Source organism: Eptatretus burgeri, chromosome 17 (assembly GCF_056783735.1).
Source record: "Eptatretus burgeri isolate ZD-2024b chromosome 17, Ebu_testis_v1, whole genome shotgun sequence".
Lineage (NCBI taxonomy): Eukaryota > Metazoa > Chordata > Myxini > Myxiniformes > Myxinidae > Eptatretus > Eptatretus burgeri.
The window spans coordinates 49496500-49519236 of NC_140977.1; the positions used below are offsets into that span (position 1 = coordinate 49496500).

The 22737-nt window shown below is 45.3% G+C and overlaps 1 protein-coding gene across 3 annotated transcripts in view; it reads left to right on the forward strand.

Annotated features, from left to right (window-relative positions):
• The window catches only part of LOC147010053 (uncharacterized), a 301523-nt gene that overhangs the window by 91764 nt on the left and 187022 nt on the right, over window positions 1–22737 (forward strand). For 2 of the 3 annotated variants that reach the window (XM_085863070.1, XM_085863067.1), the window contains one exon: window positions 327–17821. The exons of the other annotated variant lie outside the window; for it this stretch is intronic. In XM_085863070.1, coding sequence (XP_085719196.1) covers window positions 327–2650 — 2324 coding nt within the window. In that variant the 3' untranslated portion in view covers window positions 2651–17821. Of the gene's footprint in view, window positions 1–326; window positions 17822–22737 lie in introns of those variants that run through there. 3 annotated transcript variants of the gene reach the window in all.

Below are 22737 nucleotides of genomic sequence, written 5' to 3' on the forward strand. Positions count from 1 at the left end.
CATTACACAGTCATATGTAACAATTTGATCCCTATCGAATCAGAAGTATACAAGCGTGAACAACGCACTGAACCAGTACACCACTTACAAGTACATTATTAAGAAATTGTGACATTGAAGCTTTTGTTTATTTCATAATTTTCCACCTTTCTCCACACTTGCAAAAGTCAGTGTCGTACAAAAATATGTCAACTGACTTACAGATAAGGTCGTTAATAAAGTGTAAATCTCATTAGCCACTGCTTTTAAAATGCATCCCACAGTGATGATGCTTTTTTACATCCCCGTGATCAGCATCTTTACTTTTTCCTATTTGTAATCTTCAGAGAGATCGACGCCGATCTTCAGCATGTTGTCTTCCACCAAGAATAGCTGGACATTCAGCAATAGATCTTTGCAGCAACACAAGAAGAGCTGCTCGGAAAATACGAAGAATTTTAACCAGAAACGTAGTCGTGGACAGATACATGCTAAGAGCCACACTTCTAAAAAGATACACAAGTGCAAAGTGTGCAACAAATCATTTGGTTCGATATTAATGCACCAGTTACACATGAGGATCCATTCGGGTGAGATGTTCAAGTGTCATGTATGTTCTAAGTTATTCCATTTCACGTCAGTGTATCATAATCACATGAGCATCCATCGTGATAAAAGGTCTTATACATGTCGTGTTTGCAATAAGTCGTTAATTTGGAAGTCATTGTACTTGTCACACGTGAGGACTCACACAGGGGAGGAGCTGTACAATTGCAGTGTGTGCAATAAATCGTTCAGTCAGAACTCATCCAAACAGGCACACATGAGCATTCATACCAGAGAGAAGCCAGTTCAGTGCCATTTATGTGATAAGTTATTCCGTGACAAATCAACCTACCAGAATCATGTGAGAATCCATACTGATGAAAAGCTGTACAAGTGCAGTACATGCACTAAATCATTTATTAACCACTCAAACTATCAGACACACTTGAGAACTCACACTGCGGAGAAGCCGCATCAGTGTAATGTGTGCCAGAAATCGTTCAGCAAAATCTCAGCCAGCCGGGTACACATGAGGATCCACACAGGGGAGAAGCCGTACAAGTGCACTTTGTGCAATAAATCATTCAGTCAAATTTCTTCCCACAAGCTACACTTGAGGATACATACTGGGGAGAAGCCGTATAAGTGCACTGTTTGCAATAAATCTTTTATTCAGAATTCAACCTGTCAGATTCACATGAGAACACACACTGGAGAAAAGCCGTACACATGCATTTTGTGTAACAAATCGTTTGGACAGGCATCAACGTACCAGGCACATATGAGGACTCACAGTGGGGAGAAACCGTACAAGTGCAGTTTGTGCAATCGATCATTCGCTCAAATCTCTGGCCGCCAAGTACACATGAGGTCCCACACCGGGGAGAGGCCCTATAAGTGCACTTTTTGCAATAAATCATTTAATCAGAATTCGAACTACCAAGTACATGTAAGGATTCATACTGGAGAGAAGCCCTTCAAATGCAGCATCTGCACTGCATCATTCAGAAATAATACAACATATCAGAATCATATGAAGATCCACACCGGTGAAAAGCCTTACAAATGCAGTATGTGTACTAAATCATTTATTCAGTACACAAACTGCCAGGCACATATGCGGACACACACTGGGGAGAAGCCATACAAGTGTATTATGTGTCCTAAATCATTCATTCAGAATTCAACCTGTCAGGCACACCTTCGGACCCACACTGGAGAAAAGCCGTACACGTGCAGTGTGTGTAATAAATCGTTCAGCAGCATCTCAGCCCGCCGGGGACACATGATGACGCACACAGGGGAGAAGCCGTATAAATGTAGTTTGTGCAACAAATCATTTCGAAAAAACGAGCACTGTCAGAGACATATTCGGACACACACTGGAGATAAGCCATACAAGTGCACTATTTGTAACAAATCTTTTATTCAGAAGTCAACATCTCAGGCACACATGAGGACTCACACTGGTGAAAAACCATTCACATGCAGTGTGTGTCATAAATTGTTCAATCAAAAATCAAACTTCCAGATACACATGAGGATTCATACTGGAGAGAAGCCATTTAAGTGTCTTGTGTGTCATAAACAATTTCGAAAGAGAAACAAATGCCAGACACACATAAAGACACATACTGGAGAAAAACCGTACCTATGCATTTTATGCGATAAATCATTTACTAACATCTCAGCCCACAAACTACACCTTAGGACTCACACTAGGGAGAAGGGGAGATTGGTTGTAGATGCCTTCCCTGTGAGTGATCCTGAGCAACGACAAGCCATTAAGCAAACTAGTGAGGAGAAAGCAAGCAGGCAGACACACAACCTTGGCATATACCTTCTTGGCACGACTCCTCGGAATGCCATTGGTGACCCCTGTCAAGCATCCGAGGTCCTACGGCTTGTTGGGGAAAGGGAAATGGCTCGCTGTAACAAAAATATGGCAACCAATGACAATCAGTCACAGAAAATGACTAAAGGTACACAGACCCCTCAGAGGCTGAGGCCCAAGTCTGTGCGGCCACACCGAGCAGCCGGAATGTGTGCTGAAAAGGATAATGACTACACCTCCTCCAGTGAGGAAGGGGATCCCTGCCTCACGATAGGACAGAGCTCTACATGAAAGCTAAAAGGTGTCACCTGTTCTACAACCAACAACTACTGAGTTCCAGACAAATTGGAGAAGATAAAATGAACAGAGCTGGAACTTAGAGGAAAAGGAAATCATGCTCCACTGCAAAGCGTATTCTGCACATGAAGCAAGGAGTACGAACGGTAAAGAAGGATTCAAGACAATTTGGTTCATGAATAATGATCCATTCATGAAAAAGATGGAGATTTTGAGTTCTGGGAGAACTTCCTCCCACCTTCTGAAACCCACAAATGGAGATGATAACCAATGGGCGAAGCCCTATCAATGCAGTTTTTGCAACAAATCATTCAGTCACATTTCCACCTGCCAGACACTCCTGAAAACCCACACTGGTACAACATAGAAAACAATGGACTCGAACCATTAGCTGCCCATAATAAACTCCAAATAAAACAGATAGCAGGGAAAATTAAAAAAAAAAAACTATGATGAGGCCAACAAGAGAAGAAATCAAAATAAACAGTTTGAAAACAACCCAAACAAGTTCTACCGAGAACAAGGGAAACAAACAAAATGTGACAACTCCCCCTAAAAAAGAGGATCTATAAAATCTTTGGAAAGGTATATGTGAAGATGAGAAAGAATACAACAAGGAAGCAGAATGGATCTGACACTTGGAAAAGAAAAAGCAACGTCTACAGGAAATGCATCCAATGATGACTGATGAAGAGAAAATTATAAAACGTGTCGCAAAAGCACCGAACTTCAAATGCCCAGGCCCGGATATAATTCCAAACTTCAGGCTAAAGCAACTACATTCTCTCCACCCTCACTATGCTAGAGCATTTAACAAACTTTTCCAAGGGGAACAGCCAATGGATGAATGGGTCACATAAGGCAATATTCTTTTAATCCCAAAATCTTAAGAAACCCATCGACCCAACAAATATTGACGAATAAGATGCCCACCAACAACATACAAACTTTTAACAGGACCAATGCAATTTATGATCACCTCACTCAACAAGGAGCTTTAGAGGCACAGCAGAAAGGATGTAAAGGGGATGTTATGGAACAAAAGACCATTTATTGTTAAATAAAACCATCCTCGAAAACTGTAAGCTCTGCCAAGCCAACTTATCCATAGCCTGGATAGATTACAAAAAGGTTTTGATCGTGTCCCACATTCATGGATTATAAAATGCACACAAGTCTACAAAATTGACCCCCAAATAGTCACACTGATTGAGAAAGCAATGACGCTCTCATTCGGTGCGATACTACCTTACATGGAAGGAAAGATTGAGATCCCAGGAGGAAAGATGTGATGTGGTATCTTACAGGGTGTCTTTCCCCCCTCCTCTTTTGTCTGGCTTTGGACCCAACTGAATAACCTCATGAATGAACAAGGACAGGACATGGATACAATCTGACATGCAACAGAAAAATGACCACAGAAACAAGAAAGGTGACACCTACTGTACATGGATGATCTAGAACTCTTCGCACTGAATGAGAAGAAATTGGCAGATCAACTGAAACTAGTAAAGCAGAACTCGGAGGACATTCAAATGGAGTTTGGTCTTGACAAATGTGCCAAATGCAGGATTGTACAATGAAAAACAAATAGAACAGACAACATCTCAATTGATCAAAGAACAACAATACAATAACTAGAAAATGAAGCATCCTACAAGAAGGCTGCCGGGTATAACACACAAAAAAATGCATAAAATAATCAGCAAAGAGTTCTTCTGTGGAATATGACTAATTCTGAAGTCATTCCCTTCTCCAATGAACAAAACCAAAGCCATAAACCAACTTGCAGTTCCAGTATTCCAGTATTACAAGACAGCTGTGCAATTATAAACTGGCCACAATTGGAGATCAACATTTTAAACACCAAAACAAGGAAACTTCTAACTATTCACAAGATATTCTACAAAAACCAATGCATGTGCTGAAACCAATGCATGGCAGGTTAAACTTGCCGAGACGTGAAGGAGGAGGGGGTCTAATGGATCTTAACCAAATGCACAAAACAACGTGTGTAGGACTAGCGGAGTATATGAAAAGCTCAACAGACTATTGGATGAGATTTGTACATGAGCAAGAAAACAACAAACCCGAAAAGGGATCCTTAATCCATTTAGCAACAAACTTCCCAAAGCAGGTGCAAATTATAGATACTACACAGGGAAACGCAACAGCAACAAATACAGCCCCAATGATTGCAAAGAAAAAAAACAGGAAAACTGCAAAAATAAATATCAGCAGATATACTCTGACAAATGGGAGAATGACAAAAGAACAGGAAGATTAAATAAAAAAAGCTTAACATAACAAAGATCAACAACGAATGGCGAAGAAGATGGCTTTTTGGAATGGCTAAGAAGAGGTCAAATTAATTGGGATGGAGAACGAGTCATCATCAATACCCGAGACCAACAACACCACACAAATGCCTTAAATATATAGCGGGATAGATATATGGTCGAACCAGAAAGTACCAGTCATCTCCTTTCGGGATGTAAATAACTCATGTCGGAACAGCTGTGCACAGAAACACATGACAGGTGTCTGTTGAGTTATCCACTGTCACATCTGTAAACATTTCAACATCCCGGTCCCAGAACAATCATGGAAACACAAACCAAATCTGATCCTTGAAAAGGAACATATAATGCTCACGTATGACAAGATGATCCCATCAAGTGTGGACATTGCAAACAAAGCATTGCAGCCGGACATAGTGTTCAAACATAAAAATAAAAAGTCACCATTGTTGATCGAGGTTTCAGTTCCCAATGACTTTGGATTATATTTGTCCCACCTCATCTTCAGTTGTCCTACCCTTCCTCCCGCCGATGATGCACTGAAATTTGTGGCGAGGCAGTTGTCCTGAAATAACTTGCCCTCGCCTTGTGGAAGACAAATCCACCTGAAGGCAATCTTGGTTCCTTCCACAAAGCTCAGAACAAGTGTGTGTCTACCCTGAGGAGAGCCAGGAAACAACATCTTTCTAATCTCAAGTCTGAACTCTCAAACCTGTCTCCCTTCTCCAAATTCTGGTGGTGTGTAGTTAAGTCTGTTTCTGGTGTATGTTCCCCCTCCATCCCTCCCTTACCTCAAATGGCCGCTCAGCTGACACTGCACGTGAAAAGGCTGAATGCCTAAACTCTGTTTACTTCTAAATCTTGTGTCCCAAGCCCATCACTTTCTGTACCCACCTTACCCAGTTGCACCCAGCTGTTCCTGGATTCTGTGTCCTTTTCTCCTGACAAGTTGGAGAGCTTGCTGTCAAACCTCAACTGATTCTGAAACTGTTCCAGACAGCATCAGCCCATGTGGCCTAAAAATCTGCTCTGCTGCTCTTGCTCACCCTCTCTATGTTCGATTCACCCTCTCATTTGCTCAAGGTCATCTGTCATCTGCTTGGTAATCAGCAAACATTCACACTCTGCATAAAACAGGTGCAAAAACAGATCCTTGCAACTACAGACCAATCAGCCTTCTCCCATTCATCAGCAAGGTTATGTAATCCATCATCGCTTCCGACATTAAATCCTTCCTCTTCTCCAATGGCCTGATTTCCAATATAATCAATTTGGATTCAGATCTGGTCACTCCACCCTGGACTTGCTGCTCCTGCATTCCCAACAATGGATGGAGGTACTCAATGCTAGAGTGGAGGCAATCTTCACTCATGGCTTGCAGACTTCCTCTCCTGTCGCAGTCAACGTGTGGCCCTTAATGGAGTTCTCTCATCCCCTCTTCCTGTCCAGGCTGGAGTTCCTCAAGGCAGTGTTCTGGCCCCTGTTATTTTTCTTATCTTCATCAATGATCTCTCCAACTCCCTGGAAAAGCCTCTATATCTCTTTGATGAAAACTCCACCCTCTGCCATACCATCTCTTATTAGGCCATGTTACGTTCAGCGAGAAACGCTTAGAAATCAAATTTCGTGACAGAAATTTACTTGTGGATGAAAGTCGGCTGTATAGTGTATTATAACCTGTTCTTCACAATGTTATAACTCTTCAAGTTCATAACCCAGCACGAAGGGGTGAAAAGGGGGTGAAAAGTTAGCGATTTCATCGCGATTCACGTAGGGCGGTGGCCAAACTCATTGGGCGTGAGAACCAATCGGAGAACGCCACACGGGTCACGTGACAGCTCTCCAGTCGGAGGAACTGGGGGAATTGTGGACAAAATGGTGATGGCCTCAACCTGGAAGTACGTGTTTTTGCAGGGTTTGAGAGAAAAATCACTGTTCCGCTACATAATCGTTAATCGTACGCTGCAATTTTGACTACTGGTGATTTCCCACCAATGTCATTGACTGTGTAGTGGACATTGCTGTAGGAGAACTGCTCGTGCAAGCGGTCATTGGAGTTTCTTTCCTGCTGCAGACTTTCCCGATATCCTCAGCCCATACATTTTACCGTGGCCGACAATGGAAGAATGAAGACCCCCGCACAGGGCGGTCGGACGTAAGGAAGTTCGCGAGGTCCCGTGTAAACAAACCACAACAGCCGGACAAAGTTCAGAGAGAATATATTACATGTCATGATCAATGCATGCAAGTCAGGCACAGGTACACTTACAGTCTTACACAAGCAAGTCAGGTACACAAGCAAGTCAGGTTACACAAGCAAGTTAGGTTACACAAGCAAGTCACGTTACACAAGCAAATCAGGTTACACAAGCAAGTCGGGCACAGACACCGACACAAGCAAGTCAGGCACAGACACCTAGATGGACACTATTCACCATCACTTGAATCATCACCTGAACCATCACTGTGATCGTTCACCAACTCTAGTTCAACTGCCGATTCTTCAACATTTTCACAACCTGTACATGAGCACAAATCTGTGCAACGAACGTTTGCATGACGACATTTACACTGGTTTGCCAAACATCTGCTTTTCTCACAGCCACAAGATTCATGGGATAACAGGCCACATGGAGCTACATCACCTGTATACCACCTCACGGATAGGCATCCATCAATTACTTGCCAATCCATTCTCATTGGGGTCAGGGATGTCCATAATCCTGCTCAATGCTTGCTTGTTGAGGTATGTTTGGTAATTGACGCGAAGGATATGTTTCACCAATGCGTCTTGGCAAGGAGGAATCCTTTGCTCACCCAGGGCTTTGGTGCAGAAGAGTCGATAGCGTGCTTCATTCACGGACGAGCACGTCACGCCATACAGACTGCAGACGAATTTCTCCAACGTTTCGAACACCTCACAGGAAACCGTAACACTGTCACCAATTTGTGCGAATGTTTGTAGAAACTCACTGTTTTGCAGCATGAGCTTCACACCTTTTTGTTTGCCTTTGCCAACGAAAGCACTTGTCGTGTCGCATCCAGTGAACACTTGATACCCCAACACAGACCGGGCCTTGGTGGAACCCATAGCGTTTTCGATGGCGGTCAAATTGAGAAGCCTTGCGGTTGATCCCTTGCTCGTTTCAAATATGATGGTGCTTCGAGGAAAAAACGAGAGATTCGCCAACGTGATGAGTGCCACATCCGAATCGGGGCTGCGGATCACCACCGTTTTGTAGCTAATGGCAGCGTGGTATGCGTGCAATACAACCCTCGTGTCCGCCTCGACGTGGTTACATGCCAGCTCGTCAACGAATCCGCCACGACGTACACTCGTACAACTGACTCAAATCCGATATACGCCTCTTCATACTCCTTGAGTAGTAGTGACTGACTCCACTGCTGAACCAAAAAATTGATCAGTTTGTTTTTACCTTCACTGGAGTTCATTATGTCTCCGTACGCATTTTTTCTTATTCTGAGTTGAGGTTGAAATTCCACAATTCCGCTTCTTTGGCCGTCACCTCTACGCCTTTCATGTTCCAGTGTCTTGATTGACACCGCCGGATAGGTGTCGAAGAAGATATCGAGACGATCGTACCGCGTGGCTGGTACTGAGCGAGTTGTCCTCCTTTGCGCTATGTCGGCGAACTCACCCCACGTTTCGGGAAGATCAGACTTCGAAATACTATGTAGAATGGCCATAGTGTCCAGTATCATAGCGGAACCGAGTCCAATCAGTGCATCTTCCATGGGCCACTTCTCCTCAACGAAATTCAGTGTCTCTGACTTTTTGGTTTTAGCCAGCCCTCCGTCACTTGTCGCCAAAGGGAAGGATATGCTCCCAAGTGGATGACCCAGCAATGTCGGAAAATCTAGTTCCAACTGTTTCGCCAGTAGAACGTATCTCATGAAGATTTGTCCTGCATTCATCGCTGCACCTTTTTTGTCCGTCCTTTTTTGTCCGTCATTTTCTGCCGTTTCTTGTTTGAGAAGGACTGGAGGTTGAGTCTGGGTATTTTCTCGAATATGCTTTGTTGTCTGTGGGCGTCGAGAGCGGTCTTTGTCTTTTCGTATGTGGACAACAAGTCCTCAGCTGCCTTGGACGATGCGGCGGAGCCAGAGCAAATGTTAATAAGTTGCGTCCCCACATGTGTGAAAGGATTCACAGCTATCTCGGAGATCGGTGAGCAGACTCTATCAACACATTCTTTGTCCCTCTTATGCCTGGTCTTGGAGAGGTCCTTTTGAAGTCTGTCTTCCTCGTCACAACCAGCCAATTTCACCGCCATCCGGGTCATCGCCACACAATTGGGCCTCGATAGCAGCCATCTTATTATGGCGTTAGGGTTCAGGGTTCGTCCAATCAAACCTCCAGCCACTTTTGTGTCCCGATTCATCGTCTGTTCCAGGGCTTGGTCTCCAGCAACGGCTGAAAAGCTATACCCGTTCTGGCGCTGCATGGTGAAGCCGCCGTTGCTCAGGCTCCGTGAGTGAATGGATGCGTCTTCGGCAATTCCCTCATCTCCCGCAAATAACTGGGGGCGAATCGCGCATAATTGGTACGGTCATATGCGTAAAATCAGGGACAAATTTCTTCAAGTGACTTCAGATGACTGTTCCAATCACTCTGACGGGTAGCGCGAATGAACCGGAGTAGCAATTTCACCAGGTATATGTACGATGACCAAAACCGAAACGTAGGCAACTCGTCACTCTCCGCTCGGCAGAACTGTTCGTAAAGCACCAACGTATCCACTATCTCCTGCGATGCAGACTGCTGGACGAACAGTGGTGAAGGAAAGAGCATTGTCAAATCTGTAAATAGCTTTGCTGTTCTCTCCCTGTGTTCGTTATCAAGGCTTTCCAGGTTCACTTTAAACCGTAGCCATTTCATCGTTTCCAGAACCACCTTGTTGGCCGCCAGTGCCCAGTTGTAGTGCTTTCCTGTCAGCACACCATTCACTGACCCTTCGGCTACAACTGCAGACTCTGACAATATCTCTCGCAGTCCGGCGTCGCCAAACCGCGCTCCAATGATGCCTAGTACCACCATGCAGGTATGGAACACCCCAAGCCTGGGCACCACCCTCTCATAAATGTCTTTCTCCTTATCGGCCTCCGTCCACCTGATTTATTGTACCCTTTGATAGATGGCCATATTGTACATGCCAACGATGGTCGATACTTCCAGTTCATCGGCTATCTTTATAGTCTGCCGCAATATTGTATAAATAGTTTCTGCTCTGGTAGGCGATGCTGGTATGATTGGCAAGTAACCGATATTGTCCTTGTTGATAGGCACATTCCTTTCAAGCAGCGTGAAGAATCCAGTCCAGTACGGCAGATTTACATTCGAGTCCACCGATATTAGTGTTGTGAACAAGGTGTCTATCAAGTCCACACTACTTTCAGGTTCAGTGGGATCAGTTTTAGGTTCACTTCTGTCGGTGGCATCAGCTGCATCCTCCTTATTTGCGGGAAGAGGTGGATCTGTGCGTCGTTTCTTAACATACGGGAGAACATCTACCGAATGACCCCCGACGATGTATTTGTGCTTGCTAATGGCTGATCTGTCGGCTGAGGTTTCTCTGTCGGCTGAGGTTTCTCTCTCGGCTGAGGTTTCTCTGTCGGCTGAGGTTTCTCTCGGAGGGGCTTTGGATTGTACAATGATCATATTGGTATGATGTGTTGTGTCCGCACCACTCGCTGTTTCTTCATTGAAGTCAATATTGTCAGCAGGGATGGACACATGAACATGTTTCACAAACCCTTCAGGCACGATACATCCTCAATTTACGAGGCGTTGCGCTAATGCGGTCTCTAGGCCTGAAATCGACAATCGCGACACACAATGTCCTAATCGATTGAGCAGGTTAATCATGTGAGTCGATCCAGTGAGATGTTTCAGTGCTACACCTAAACAATAATGTTTTGGTGTAGCAATCCGTCCTTTCGTACTCAGGTAAATTATATCCTGTGCAATAAACAGTACGCGAAGGAGTGTTTCCTGTGGCACATCCACGAACGAATCGAGTGTGGGCACCTCGGACGCACCAACTAGCCACGCAATGGTGTTGTACAGTGCTGTGGGCACCATGGACTGCACAGTCTCTAAAGTCATATAACTGGCCGTGGGAGGCCACAACTGACCTTACAAGTCAGGCACACCTTTCAGTTCCCGTCGAAGGCTCATGCATACTAGATACATCTCGCGCAAGTCCATACCCTGCGTGACCGGCACGTTGATCGGTGAGCATGGGGAATCGCTTTCCGACTGAGAAGTTTCTGACAGCCTTACACGGCTCAACAATGGCTGAATAAATGGCTTGGCAGTGGAATCACTTACATAGACAAGGTAGCTTTCAGTCAGACGTGTGGGCTGCTCGAAGTGAACGTTTGGAAACTTGGCCTCGATCGCTTCTTTGAGACGACTGGATCTGTAACGCAGATTGACAGAACATTAAGACGCATTAATGATGGACGGTCCTTTATTATGTTCCAAATGAGCAGTTACATACACGCACCTCTGGCTCTCCGAGGCGAGGCCAGCTGCTTTGACGTGAGGTTCGAATTTCTCCAACATCCAGGCGAGCGTCCGCGGTTTCTTTTCAGCGATGAAATTCGCCATTACCTCATCGGCGAAAGCACTGAATGCTTTGTCGAATTTGTTCGGCTTGTCAGAACTGGTAGAAAAGACTGTTGCATTCAATGAAGGAAATGGCGCATTCACGAATATTCAACGATGCTTTATAAACTGTTGACATGTCTCTGAATGACATCTATTCTGAAAATACTTGAATTGGATTCTTGAACTGGACTTCAATTCAAATGAATGACAAAGTGTAAGTTGCACGACCTAAAGAGGTATGAAGAATGGCTGACTTCAGATGCATTCATGCCTATGATAAACGTTCATTTTGCTTGTGCCTTCACCACGTACCAGTCGATTTTGATACTCTGTGGTGAGTTCTGAATGGCACTTCTCATGATAGTGTGCTTCAATGGCCACTAAATCATATCCCCTGATTTGTAGCAGTATGTCTTCACGTTTCAGGCATTCTGCAGCTGCCCTTAGGAGCCCTGGAAAGAAAGTTTTGAGATTTTTTCGAACTGAACGTAAAATCACAGCACATTGACATCAACCGTAGTCTTTATATACTTGCACATCAATGAAAGTTTGGCTAGATTCCTCAAGGTACTTGCCTTCATCCTCAGTTTCAGCCATCATCATCCGACTGCGTTGCGACTTGCCATGAGACTTGAAAAATCGTTGAGGTTTGTGGCAGATTAAACATCTATCTTTCGGCAAAACATGAGATATCACCCCTGTTCTCTTTGGTCGGTCTCTTATCGGCTGGCTGACAGGAATGGGCACTTCTCTGGCAGAGGCATTATCAGCACTCCGACTACCATGATGGGCAATCTTCCTCTGGATATTTGTTGTGTTGCAAAATGCATTATAGCACAACTGGTGATACCCACCATCAGGGGGAACTCTTCACATTCCCAATCTTCCAAACGTTGCCGTGCCAATTCGCTTTCTGGGTAATCCACGTCCACGTTACACCAGAGTTTCGCACTTTCCTTGATTTTTTACCAGCTTTTGTGCCCCAGTTTTATCAGTTTTGCTGTGCGTGGGGCTGCCCTCACATGTACGATGCACTTCATATTCCTTAGATGTCTTGTAAACGGCGAAAAATGTCAGGTCAGGTCAGGTATGGGAGCATGTGCCAGAACAGCGCGTCGCTGCGTCCACTTTCCGCCAGTACTCCAGGGCCGTCTGGCCATCCCCCAGGCAGATGCCAGGCCCATCCCCATCTCCTTGAGATGATGGTCAACCTGTTGCAACCATGAGGCACGTGGTCGGCCCACTGGCCTCCTCCACTCATGAGACTCCCTCGCTGAGAGAATCTGGTGAGCAGGATCAGCGTCAGGAAAACAAGCCACATGTCCATACAGCCGCAACTGACGCTCACGGACTATGCAGGTAACAAATCTCATCCGAGTCTCTCTCAGCAACCGCTCGTTGGACACAAAATCCGACCAGCGATAGCCAAGAATTCTCCGAAGAGACCTGGTACCAAAGGAATTAAGTCTCCGTCTCAGATCCTTGGTCAGAGTCCAAGTCTCGCACCCATAGAGCAAGACTGGAAGTACCAAGGACCTGAAGACTCGGACTTTCGTCCTCCCGCACAGGTACCGGCAGCGCCACACCCCATGATCCAGTGAATCCATGACTCCCCAGGCCCGACCCAGATGTCTATTGACCTCTGACTCGCAGCCAGCAGAGACATGAATATCACTGCCAAGGTAAGTGAATCTCTCCATGACCTCAACATCCTCACCACAAACAGACACAGACAGGACAGCAGCATCCAAGATGTCACCGAAAGCCTGGATCTTAGTTTTGACCCAAGAAACCCGTAATCCCAACGGTTCCGACTCCTCATTCAGGACCTCGAGGGCCCCCAAGAGGATGTCTAAAGTCTCCGCAAAGATGACTGCATCATCTGCAAAATCAAGTTCCGAGATCTTGACATTCCCAAATGATGCACCGCAACTTGATCTCTCCGACATCCTCCCTAAACTCCAGTCCATACAAATGCTGAAAAGTGTGGGGGCAAGTACACATCCCTGACGAACTCCAGTAACAACTGGAAATAAGTCAGAGATGGTACCACCACACTTCACAGCACTCTCAATACCAGAGTAGAGTTCAGACATCAGATCGATCAGTTTTGGTGGCACCCCACGAAGACCAAGAATCCTCCAGAGGACATCCCGATTCACTGAATCGAATGCTTTACAGAGATCAACATAGGCTGCAAGCAGCCCCTGCCAAAACTCTCGTCTGCGTTCGGTGAGGACACGAAGTGCAAGGATACGGTCAATCGTTGACCTCTTTGGTGTAAAGCCTGACTGCTCTGGACGCTGGTGCTCAAGCAGATGGTGGCGAACCCTATCAAGAATTATCCGAGCAAAGACCTTGCCCGGCCCTGAGAGCAGCGTCACCCCTCGGTAGTTGTTGCAGTCTTGGCGATCACCCTTCCCTTTCCAGAGAGGGACAACAAGGCCCCTCTTCCAGTCAGTTGGGATGATGCCTGTGTTCCAGGCAGAGCACAAAACTGCATGCAACGACACGAGTGCAGCATTTCCACCAGCCTTAAGAAGTTCGGCATGGATGCCACAGATCCCTGGAGCTTTGCCCCGTTTCAACTGGTTCACCGCAGCCCGTGTTTCCACAAGCGAAGGTGGACCACAGTTGATTCGAGGGTCAGCAACAGGGATTGTAACACCCTTGACGTCCAACTCGACAGCTGGGGGATCAGCCTGGTACAACCGCTCAAAGTAACCGGCCCAGCGGGTCTTCACTTCAGACTCCTCTGTCAAGAGCCTACCACTCTCTGCTCGAACTGCAGTGCTCCGAGGGATGGGCTTGGATGAACGTAATGCGCGAATTCCCCTGTAAGCGGGACCAGAATCACCTGTCCACAGGTGATGCTCTACCCTCTCACAGATTCCTCGCACATAGGCCTCCTTGTCCACCCTCAGTGCACGTACAGTTTTACGCCTCAGCTCCCTGAACAGCTCAGCTCTGCCATTCAGCCTGGCCCTGCGACTCTGGTCAATGGTATCCAGTGTCCCTTGAGAGACAAAATTCTTCTTTGCCCTGCGGTGAGCTCCAAGACATCCACCGGCAACATCAAGGATGGTGGTCTTGAAGGCGCTCCACAACTCTTCAGGACCCCCCAAAGCACCCAGACCCCCCAAGTGTCCACTCGAAAAATGTCTAAAAAATGAAAATATTTTATTCCGATCACCACATGTTATCCATGGGCGCGGCCATCTTGATCTGCCTCCACACGCAAGTTTCTCCAAATGGAGAGCTGTCACGTGACCGCGTGGCGTCCTCTGATTGGTTCTCACGCCCAATGAGTTTGGCTACCGTCCTACACAGCTCGCGACAAAATCGCCGACTTTTCACCCCTTTTTTCACCCCTTCGTGCCGGGCTATGGACTTGAAGAGTTATACCATTGTGAACAACTGGTAATAATACACCATACAGCCGACTTTCATCCATAAGTAAATTTCTGTCACAAAATTTCACTTCCCGGTGGAACGTAACACGGCCTATATCCTTCTGATAAGCAGGCAGCAGCCTCTTCCTTCTCTGCAGACATGGATAAAATCACAAGCTCGTCCAACATGTGGAACATGTCTTTCAATCCCGACAAATCTCACACTGTCACTTTGTCTCTCCGAAAGGACCCTCTGGAACCCCCACCCCCCCCATCTTCTTTCTCAACATTCTGAAGAAGTCCTTTCATTCAAACTTTTGGGCTTCACTATCTGCCATGATCTTTCCTGGGGAAGCCACGTATCCAAGCTGGCCTCCAAAGCCAGTCGCCGATTGGGCATCCTCCATCGTGGAACGTCCTTCCTCGGCCCACCTGAGCTCCTGACCACGTACAAAGCTTTCATCCGCAGTCTGATGGAGTACTGCTCCCCCCTCTGGGCTAGTGCTCCTGCCTCTCACCTTTCCCGGCTTCACGCTGTGGAAACCAAAGCATTTAAGATCATTGGTATCTCCCGCAATGAGGCTGAGTCTTTGGGTCTCTCACTCTCTCACCGCAGGCAGTTTGGTGGTCTTTCTGTCTTCTACCATCTCCTCTCCAGCCTCGCCCCCCCCCACCGCCCCACTCTGTCTGCTATCTGTCCCGTCCATATTTCCGCAGGGTGCCTAAGATCCGCCAGTAATCCCCTCCTTGTAAAACTACCAAGATAAAAAATCACTGCTTTTGGTGATTACCTCTGCCACCTTCATTTTTTTCAGGGGAAATTTTTTTTTTAAACTACCAAGATCAAAAAAAATCACCGCCACCTTCATTCTTTCACTCCTCTTTTTCCCCACCTTTGGAACAAACTCCCACACACTCTTCAATCCCACTCTTCCCTCCAGCTCTTCAAAACAGCTGTTCACCACCATTGCTTATCTTCCCCCATACAAAACCATGATCTTTTTTACCCCCGTTAATCCACCCCAAACCCACCTCCTTAAAATTCCCTGCTTTCCTTCCTGAAAGTCCTTGTAGTATCCATCTTGTTTACCCCGTGTACCCCACCCCATCCTGCTCCCTCCACAGATCTCATGTGTTTATTCCCCACTGGTTTATGCTTCCCTCTCCTGTCCTTCTTGTCTCCTGCTCCCCTTGTTTTATGTTCTGTGTGTTATCTCTGATACGAGCCTTGACATTGGATAGAAAAAATAAAAATAAAGAATGCTACAAAAACCAGGAAAATGACCAAATACCAGGATCTGAAAAATTAAGTCAAAAGAACTTGGAAACTGAAGAGAGCTGAAATTGTACCAGTGATAGTCGTTGCAGCAGGAATGATAAATAAATCCGTAACTGAGTACAGTATTTAAAAATAATTCCGGGGAATATCAGGACAAATGAGCTTACTGTCAGATGTTCAGTGAAGATTTTGAAAAGAGCCCTTGGAAAGAAGCGATGAGAACGAAACTTCACAGTTTGGTTCATGAATCATGATCCTTGACCAAAAAGGAGGTGGAGATTTTGAGTTCTGGGAGAAGTTCCTCCCATATTCTGAAGCTCACATATGGAGATAATAACCAGAGGAAGCTCAACAACAAGAGATGGCCCTTCTCGAATTGAAGTATGGTGTACAAGTCCCAGCACCTAAAAATGAAGTCAAGAGAACCTGTAAGTGAGGAGTGCTGCCAACATTGGGCCAATCATCGTTGGAGCCACCAGAGTGATGAACAACATTGCTTCTGAGATTTTATAAGGAATACTTGGAAAAATTATAACAAACAAACTGCAATAGACATTATCTGGGGTTCAATGACAATCCTAAAGAACCTATGGAATAATGAGATGAAAAAGCTCTGTTCCATTTTTGAGACACTTTAGGGGAGACTACAACCAAAGCAAGTGGAATTCAAAGAGATAAGACTGTCATTGGGATAAGACAAAGGAAACTAGAATGACATCGGTAGAGCACATACCTCCGCCAGGCTGAACAGTCTACCTTTTGTAACCAACTGATAGGCCAGATCTGCTTTCGGACCTTAACCAAAATCAAATCAGCTTGTTCTTATCACCTAACCAACTCATCCACCAAGTATTGTAGTAACCCAACCACAACTTTTTGAAATATCATGTGATACATTTATTTGGCCCCATCACTCAATGGTGAAGTATTGCTTTAAAAAATTTCTCCGATCCACATCCGGAACTTCACCAAAATCTAATCAATTAGTGTTTATTGCATACCCAACCTGTTCACTAAATTTCAAACGAATCTGTCCATAACTTTATGAGATACCTTGCTCACAGACAAACAAACAGACATGATGAAAACATAACCTCTATCCATCTTTGGTGGCAGAGGTAATAATTCGATCTGTTTTTTAAAACTTTCTCTGCAAGAAGGAGGCTCATGAAAGAGCAAGATTAGATTGAGAGTGGGTTTGAGGGGCAATTACTGTGCACAACCAGCAAGGAAATAAATGGAAAGGAAGGGAGAAGAACCATTTTAATCAGCAAATAAGTGGGTTGGATCAGGATGGGTTAATGGGGGTAATAAAGGTCATTAGTTGGGATGGCTGGGGGGGGGGGGGTTGATCACACAACGTGTTGGAGCACTGCCTGCTTAAGGTCGTAAAGGGAAGAGTGGGGAAAAAGGGCCTCTGGAAGTTGGTGCCATAGGTGGAAGAAGCCAGGAACAAAGCAGTTGGAGTGTGTGCAGCGTACCTGCATTTTGGAAGTTTAACTAGGAGAGGATTATTGGAACAACATGCATCCTGCATCGGGATCATGGAGAGGGCCAGAAGATGAGCAAAGCAGAGAGAGAAACGTCAGAGAATATATCGCAGAAATTAGAGGGACCACCAACCTGCCTGCAATGTGAGAGCAACAGTCTTTATGCTTCAGCATCATCATGGGCGATTCCAATAATTTTGAAAGCTTTAGGTTCCACAGAATCCAGGAGAGATAAATGTGATGCTGCAGAGGATAGCAATACTCCACTCAGCTTTGGACATAGGCCTTGAACATTGAGTGGTTCTGATTTTCCAAGGAATGATGGATGCCCACTCTGCAGATGGCTTTGGAGGCCAACTTTGGTGTGTGGTCGGCCCAGGAAAGGTTGTGGCTGACGGTGAGACCAAGAAGTTCAAGAGATGGAATCTCTTCCAGTGGATGACCAAGGAAGTGGATTAAGAGGGTACGTTGCATGATCCTTCTGGAGCAATTTGGTGATGATGTGTTTCTTGTGATTTCTCCCCTCCATCTGCACCTTCCTTTCCCATAAATGTTTCATTCCTGGGTTTATTTTCTCTTCTTGTTGTGTTTGAGCTTGAAACCAACTTTCCTCGTCCTAAGATATACGGACACAGAACAGCTTTAAAAATGAAGAACTCAGGAGATTTGTCAATTCCACAATATCATCATTGAAGCTTCTTTCCGATGAACAAACCCTTTAGTGTACACTCCTTACCTTTCAAACACATCTTATTTGCACGGGGTTGAAACAGGTGGAAATGTCAGGAACAAATCTCAAGGTGATGTAGAACAGTGTGTTCAACATGAATATTGTTGCGAATTCGCGCCTGCCGGCGTGCGATCGGCTGCTCCACTCGAATGGCGGCTGCCTCGCCCACCGGAATGGACAATTCCGTCGTGACCGTCTCAGAACAACGCCGGGAGCTAGTCACGGGTGGGGGTTTAACCCCACCACGACCGTGCCAATTTCCCACCCGCGCAGGATAGGGTCGCTCGCCATATTCGATCTACCTAAGTACCTGCGCGGATGGTCGACCGGGCGATCATACCTCGCCGTAGGCCGACTCCGGACACGAACCGCTTAGGCGGTCCGTTCCGTGCTACAGTGATAACCGAGCGGTGTTATCGTCGGCCTCGACGGTTTCGATTTAATTATCGGGCGTATTAAGCCCACTACGAACCCTTTACGTGAAGCAGGATGGAGGGTCAATAAAGAAAAGACGAAGCGAAACGGGAAAACAGTTCACACAATGCACATTTATTACGCGACACACGGAAAGCACACATATACAGCCAAACAGTCAAAATGCACATTTAGCAACCCAAACAATAAAAGCAACGATGACGCAGAGTTACTACCGACTACGCGCACACGGCAACACTTATACAGTTCTACTTTACAGACGGCGCCAACACACATTTACTCAAAAGCAAAGGAAAGAAGCCACACTCATAGAGAAGGGGGCAGACGGGCCTGTAGCCCAATATGCGCGCTTGACCTGAAGGAGCGGCTAGGTCCGCGAGACCGGGGGTCCTACCCGCGTCCTCGTGACGCGTTGGCGGACGAGCCGCAGATGTGGCTGCGTGGCTGTGCCCCGACTCCGTACTCCTTGGCGGGTTTCGTTGGCACGACGTTTGGAGTGGGGTGGGAACAGGGCCCCCTTTGTTGCATTATCTCAGCGCGGGGGAAAAGGGGGAATTGTTGATGCCCTGGGGGAGGGAGAATGGCTGGCTGGCTTGGGTCCTGCAATGAGCGATCTCCCACCACGACCTCGTCGCCGACCGCCGTCCTTCTCGCCTCGGACCCGAGCTCCTTGGCCTCTTTCCACAGCTCTCCTCAGCCGACTGCAGAACCCAACTCAATGCCTTCGCCACCTGATTCCACTCTCTGTCACACTCTGCCGCTGCCACACTCTGCCCTCCAGCCAAAAACTGACTCTCCCCGATTCGCCTTGCGCTCGCCGTCTTATAGGCCAGCAGGAGAAAACAATATGCAAATTTCCGGATCAGAATGATCTCGGGGGCGGAGCCACGCTCGCCAATTGGACGGAGGAAAAGTGGGCGTGAACCTCCCCTGATCCTAGAATTTGCATATATGGATTTCACACAAACGCGCCTGGAGGCGGGGCCAAGCCGCTCCGCGCTTCCTAATTGGATGGATCAGAAGTGGGCGTGTAGTGTTCTTGATCCGAATTCTCCCTCAGAAAGGCCGCTATTTGCACTCGCGGCTCGGTGCGTATCGCTTGAATGAGCCCAAGACAGCCCGACGCTCAGTGTTCACAGGTGGTGCGGGAATGGCCGGAGAAGGAGAGAGGTGAGGGTGGTGGAGGGTTTATGGGTGGTGGTTTGATGGTTATGGCGGTTGAGACGTGGTTGGTTCAAAATAAAGATAGAACAGAAAAACGGCGTCGCAGCCCGAATTAATCACATAAATACCCTCTAAACAACGGGTTTGGGGCTAACTACACATGTACTTAGAGTTATCTCACCTACGGGCCCTGAATGGTGGTTTGCGAATTTCCACAGCCGTAACAATATGAACAAACGTGTGATGTGAATGGGAAATGTCCTCGTCCAGGAATGGAATGGACAGAACAAGCTCCTCCACGAACCCCGAATAATCCATACCATAAAAGTTAATTTATATATTTATATATGCTTCAAAAACTACTGAACCAAATCAAACTAAATTTTGCATGTTGTCTAAGGGTAGCCCAAGTATGGTTTCTGTCTGGGTAGTATATCTGGGGAGGGAGTTCAAGGTGGGGGGAAGATCCCAATTCTCTCTATGTAAATGTGTATCATATAGCGCCACGCAGTGGCAGCTAGTATTATAAATCATCTCATGCAACGAAAGTTTCAACTTTCAAGAACATGACGGTGATGTTGAAATTTGAGTAAGAATGATTCCAAATTTTTCAAAATGTTTAAGTTCACTTATTTTAAGCAGTTTCAAACCAAACCATCCAACACTCAGCTTCACAGAAGAGCAGAAGTGATTTTTGATCATGATATAAATGTGTGTGTGTGTGTGTGTGTGTGTGTGTGTGTGTGTGTGTGTGTGTGTGTGTGTGTGTGTGTGTGTGTGTGTGTGTGTGTGTGTGTGTGTGTGTGTGTGTGTGTGTGTGTGTGTGTGTGTGTGTGTGTGTGTGTGTGTGTGTGTGTATATATATATATATATATATATATATATATATATATATATATATATATATATATATATATATATATATATATATATATATATATATATATATATATATATATATATGTACAGCAAGGATGGCTGATGAAGGTTCTGTTAGATGATTTCCAATAAGATGAAAGATTAACTCGGGGAAATCATTGCAAATACAGCAGAATGCTTGTGAAGTACAGCATGTTGTCTTTTCATTAAATCTATCAGCAAAGCGACGGGAAAAAATGCCGAGTTGTTCATAAAATAAGAACAATCATTTGGTGCACAGGTCGATCGGAGTTTTCATCTGCACCAATCGATACAATGTTTATCTTTTTTATTGTTGTTCTCATTGTTTTTCTTTCATTGGTTTACCTTCTAAAAATTGTTTTCTCATTTGAAAAGCAAAATTATATGTTGGTGATTTCAAAATAATTAATAAAGCAACATTTTAAAAAAACTTGATTTTTTTTTTTTGTCTTGGTGTTTATTAATGTCATAATTACCTTGAATGTGTTAAAAATTAAAAATGGAGAAAATGTTCATCTTATTGTTTTTTTCTGAATGTTTACCATTTCATTTGTTTGTTTCACTTTTATAAGAATTGTTTTCTTTTCTAAACGGAATGTTATTTCTATTTTGATCAAAAGAATAAAAAATGTCTTGGTAAAAACATCCTCACTTGTTAATGTTTTATTGTCTCTGCTTCTTCTTCTTCTTCTTCTTTATATTCTTCTTCTTCTTCTTCTTCCTCTTTCGGCTTTTCTCATTTTTAGCTTTTCCCATTTTTGCCGACACACAAACGCTGTTCCAGACACGTCCGGAGACAGAGAGAGATGGTGAGAGAGCGAGGATGGAGAAGAGAGAGAGAGACAGAGAGAGAGAGATAGAGAGAGAGAGAGAGAGAGAGAGAGAGAGAGAGAGAGAGAGAGAGAGAGAGAGAGAGAGAGAGAGAGAGAGAGAGAGAGCCTGCACATTCTGCACACACACACACACACACACACACACACACACACACACACACACACACACACACACACACACACACACGTACATACATTAGTGCTTGGCCGATATTACCAATTTTCTGGTTTCGGCAGATTGGAGTCTGTGTGATTACTGACTTCAATATATACTGTTTTTAACCGAAAAAACCTTGAGTAGCTTTCACTGAAAAACAACGTTGCATTAATATAGACGTTTCAAGGAGATGTGCACAAACATTAATCTTTATAAACAGCTGTGTGTGATGGGTAGAGAAAAATTTGGCTCTGTAATTTAGAAAACACATTCATACGTCAAATCGGGCGTTATCAAACATATTTTCTTTTGAAACTCACAAAGAGAAACATGTTACCTTTATAAAACACACTGGATAACCAGTTGTTTTAGACGCAGTCGTGAGGACAAAGCAAAACCTGATAAAACCTCCATAAGATACGGGATGAAACTTTGCCACCACGGCACTCATATCAGGCATCGCATGTCCACACACCGCAGAGAGTGTACAGATCCGAATCTACCCATATGTACCACGTCCGCGTATGCTGTATATGTACCTCTACCTTGGAGCAACTATTGACTGTACATCCCGATTGGGACATGAACTGTCCCGCTATCGACTGTGGGGCGCTCCGCAAGTGGCTTAAGCATTCAAGCAAGAACTCCAATGGAACGCCTGGCATGGAAACGGATTACCAATTGCCATTGATAAACCGATCCACCCGAAAGCACCCAAACCGAATTAGAGAAATGAACATTTCTTTTTGCAGTTGGAATTGCTGCGA